This window comes from Mustela nigripes, chromosome 6 (genome assembly GCF_022355385.1).
Source record: "Mustela nigripes isolate SB6536 chromosome 6, MUSNIG.SB6536, whole genome shotgun sequence".
NCBI classification, from domain to species: Eukaryota; Metazoa; Chordata; class Mammalia; order Carnivora; family Mustelidae; genus Mustela; species Mustela nigripes.
The window spans coordinates 90,305,700-90,310,054 of record NC_081562.1 but is presented as its reverse complement, the minus strand read 5'-3'; the positions used below and the strand labels follow the sequence as shown (position 1 = coordinate 90,310,054).

The 4,355-nt window shown below is 34.6% G+C and overlaps 1 protein-coding gene across 1 annotated transcript; it reads right to left on the bottom strand.

Annotated features, from left to right (window-relative positions):
* Positions 1 to 212: 212 nt before the first annotated feature.
* On the bottom strand, positions 213 to 1,151 carry LOC132020755 (olfactory receptor 6C74-like). The gene has a single exon (XM_059404904.1). The coding sequence runs from the start codon at positions 1,149 to 1,151 to the stop codon at positions 213 to 215; it is 939 nt and encodes a 312-aa protein (XP_059260887.1).
* Positions 1,152 to 4,355: the final 3,204 nt, after the last annotated feature.

Genomic DNA, 4,355 nt, shown 5'->3' with positions numbered 1-4,355 from the left:
GAAAATTAAATTCTTTGTAACAAAGATTTTTTTGTGCAAATAGAGCTTGAGAAGAGGTAAAGATGAATATCATAGACATGGAAGCAAAAAATACAAAATAAAAAAATAAAAACAAACCAGAAGAAACTGTGTATTGGAAGCTACTACTGGATACATTGATATTATTAGGGGTTCCTTTGTTTATTTCCTTTGTATAAAATGCAACAGGACACTCATTTGCTTGAGAAAGAAACAACCCTGTGTATCATGTTCATGAAAGCTTTTTTCACTTGCTGGTTCCTTAAAGTATAGATGAAAGGATTCAATAGTGGGGCCACGGAAGTATTGAGCACTGCAATTCCCTTGGAAAAAGATATTCTTTGTTTAACTGAAGGTTTAACATACATGAAGATGCAGCTGCCATAAGAGAGGGATATCACAATCATGTGAGAAGAACATGTTGAAAAAGCTTTTTTCTTCTGCTTACTTGAAGGGATTTTTAGAATTGTTAAGGCAATAAAAGCATATGAAATTATAACCATTAGCAATGTGACCACAAGTGTCATCGATGCAGAAATGAACCCCATGGTCTCAACGAGCTGTGTGTCTGAGCATGAGATCTGCATGAGGGGAGTTGTATCACAGTAGAAATGGTCAATAATTTTGGACGCACAGAAGTCAAGCTTTAGTCCCAAGAGGAGAGGAACAAAGATGGTAAAGAATCCAGCAAGCCAACAACAGAAGACAAGTTGAATGCAGATCTTACTGTTCATGATGGTTGTGTAATGCAGGGGTTTACAGATGGCAACATAGCGGTCATAGGACATAGCAGCCAGCAAGTAAAATTCAGATGCACCAAGAAGGAAGGCAAAAAACACTTGAGTAATACAATTATCATAGGTAATGGTTTTGTCTCCAGTTGCCATAGTAACCAACAATTTAGGGATGCATGTAGTAGTATAGGAAATTTCTAGGAAGGAAAAATTCCTAAGGAAAAAATACATGGGGGTCTTGAGGTGAGTATCCACCAGGGTGAGTGTGATGATGGTCAGATTGCCAGTGACACTCAGCAAGTAGGTGAGAAGCAGAAAGACAAACAACACAACTTTCAATTGTGGGTCATCAGTCAAACCTGCCAGTATAAACACTATTGCTCGTGTGTGGTTTCCCATTACTATCCTCTATTTTTCCAGTTCTAAATAGGAAAGAAAAACAGAAAGAAATTGGCAATCCCAGTAGAAAAATAAGAGTGATTTAATTGTCTAAAATAAGGTTAGCAAGCGACATTTCAGATAGAGTAACACAATGTTCATTCAGGTTTTGAAGATGGGTATGCCAGGAGAAACAATAGTTTGCATTTCCAGAGCATCTGGACAGAGAATTCCATCTTCAGTTTGTAATTCTACTGGCGAATAACCTATATGATGGTATAAATTGTTGATATTTTAAGGAGATAAATTTGATGGAAATTAGAGGGAGATTTCAAACATAGAAAAATGCTTTTCCTCTCTTGAATTTACACAAGAATTGGAATGGATGCCATTTCTTGTTCAATTAAAAGGTATGCATACTAGAAACAAAGTGATATCTGTCCTTAAAAGTACAGCAGCCCATTTATTCCATTTAACACACACACAGACACCCCTTGTGGTCTTCAACAACAGGGCTGTCATAACTTTACCATTTTCTTCAACTAATCAACTCAAATACCTGATTCTTGTGTCCTTTATTTTCATGGCTAATGAGATACAATTTCAGATAAGTGACTTTGAGATATTGGGAATTTATTTATTTGCCATCCTTATTAGTGTTTCCATTTCTTCAATATAACCCCTTCCTAGTTTGTATCCTGAAACAAAATCAGTGGGAAAAGTCTGGTAATTTCAGTGTATATAAGAAAAAAGCTCAGTTTTCATCTGCATGTTATAGTTCTGAGAATAGATCAAGTAAAATAAGGTGAAAATGAGAAAAATAATAGAGATGCAGAGAGAAATATACAAATTAGTGTTCATAAAATTGTCTGAGGTGTTAGAGATAATGAGAAGAGAGCAATAAAGACAAAGCTTTATAGAAACCCAGAAGATAAAAAGGGTTTAAAGAGACAGGATAGCAAATTTGAGTAAAAAAAAAAAAAATAGAAGATTTAAAATATACAAATTACTAAGACAATTTTTTAAAATAAAAAAATAATAAATAGGTAACTAAAATATGTAATTTAGTAAGTAAAAATTTTAAGGATAAAATGTTCTCCAATAAAATTCCTCCCCATCTGCTTCTGTGCTTTACACTTACCATTTTATTCTTTGTCTAAAATACAGACCGAAAACGTGAACAATTTTGAGATCAGCATGGCCTAAGGGAACTAGGGTGTGAGAGTATTTGGTACATTTCAAACACACAACATATCTCAGAACAGTGGTGACACCAATTTTAGGAAGCATATATTTCCCTATCATAATGACATTCAGCTAACTCATAATTAAAGAAACATTAACTATACAGATACTCTTTTCAACAACACGCATATACTGAGACAATCATATGCTCCGTCTTGCTAGGCTGGTCAGTTGGAAATCAGGTTTAAGTTTGAAGGAGTATATTATCCAAGTCATCACCTTAAAAGTAAAATACTTTGTACAAATAATTATAGGAGATATTATAGTCTATTTCTTCAAAAAATTATTTGTATCTCTAAGGAATATTTCCTTCCCTGGTATCTTCATCATCAAGCACAATAAAATACTTAAGGTTTGGCTTTGGGCACTAGTAAGACAATACTGTCTGTCTTGATACCAAGATAATTACTTTCAACCTCAAAAACACAAGTTATTATTGTTTTTTAAAAGAGTTTATTTATTTATGACAAAGAAAGTGAGAGAGGGAACACAATGATGTAGGAGCTGAAGAGGGAGAGAAGTAGGCTCCCCACTAAGCAGGGAGCCAGATATGGGGCTGGATCCCAGGACACTGGGATCATGACCTGAGCCAAATGCAGACGCTCAAGAACTGAGACACCCAGGTGCCCCCAAAACATTAAGTTGTTATTATTAAAAGGCATGTACAGGGGTACCTGGGTGGCTCCATCAGTTAAGCATCTTCCTTTGGTTCAGGTCATGATCCCAGGGTTATGGGATTGAGTCCTGCATTAGGCTCCCTGCTCAGCAGGGGAGTCTGCTTCTCCCTTTGCCTCTGACTCTCCCTGCTGCTCATGTTCTCTCTCTCATTCTTACACATGCTCTCTCTTTCTCAGAAATAAATAAAATCTTCTTAAAAATAAAAAGTATATATATAAATAAAAATAAATATATAAGGACAAATAAAAGTTGATTCCAATTATATCTAGAGGCATTTACATGAGGACTCTAAGATAAACAATGAGATCTACTATCAAAATCTCCTTAATAATGTAATGAAAAAGAAAGGACTATTGTTTTTCCTGGGCATTCCTTTTACATTCACATAATTGTGAAGCAATCTACATTTACACAAAATATCCCAATGGCAGTAACTAAAGGTATACTTATAACACCTAAATCAGAATTGTACTGTCAAGTTATTTCTTTGTTCAACTTTAACCTTTACACACACCAAATATCCCCAACACACATTGTTCAAAAATTGACAAAGCTCATGTTACAGAACCATTAGAAGTCAGGCCTATGAGTACAATGATGTTTACTTGCATTATATATTGTGAATACTGGTGAAACTTAAAAGCAATTTTCATGGGGAACTTGGGTTGCTCAGTGGGTTAAAGCCTTTGCCTTCATGATCCCAGGGTCCTAGGATCAGGCCCTGAATCAGGCTCTCTGCTCAGTGGGGAGCCTGTTTCCTCCTCTCTCTCTCTCTGCCTGTCTCTCTGCCTACTTGAGATCTCTGTCTATCAAATAAATAAATAAAATCTTTAAAAAATTTTTTTTCAATACCAAATTTTCATAGTATTCTGTCTCCTGTCACTGTTTTCTCTACAATCAAAATTTAAAAGATTAGAAAATTTAAATTAAATTCTTTAATGGTAAAACAGAACAACATGGGTTAAACATACCTAACAGGAAATATGGTTTTTAAATTTTAGACATACCTCTTCTTTTCATTTTTTTTGAGTTTTAAATCATTCTGCCAAAGACCTAAAAACTCAAAACACCTTTTCAAAAGAAGATATATACACAGATTTATTCAGATAAAATTATCTCTGCTCCAGTCTTTAAATCTTTAACATCGTGCTGAACAGAGTACACTGACATTCCATTCCTCTCTGAATGGGTCTCCTTCTAGCTTACAATCTATAATTGTTTTTCTTTTGTATTTAAGACAACTTTGTAAATTGTTTCATTAGCTGTTCTTTTTTTTTTTGTAGATACTTAGAGTAGTATATT

Coding starts and splice junctions, on each gene's coding strand:
- LOC132020755 (XM_059404904.1), bottom strand. CDS start 1,151: ATGGGAAACCACACACGAGCAATAGTGTTTATACTGGCAGGTTTGACT.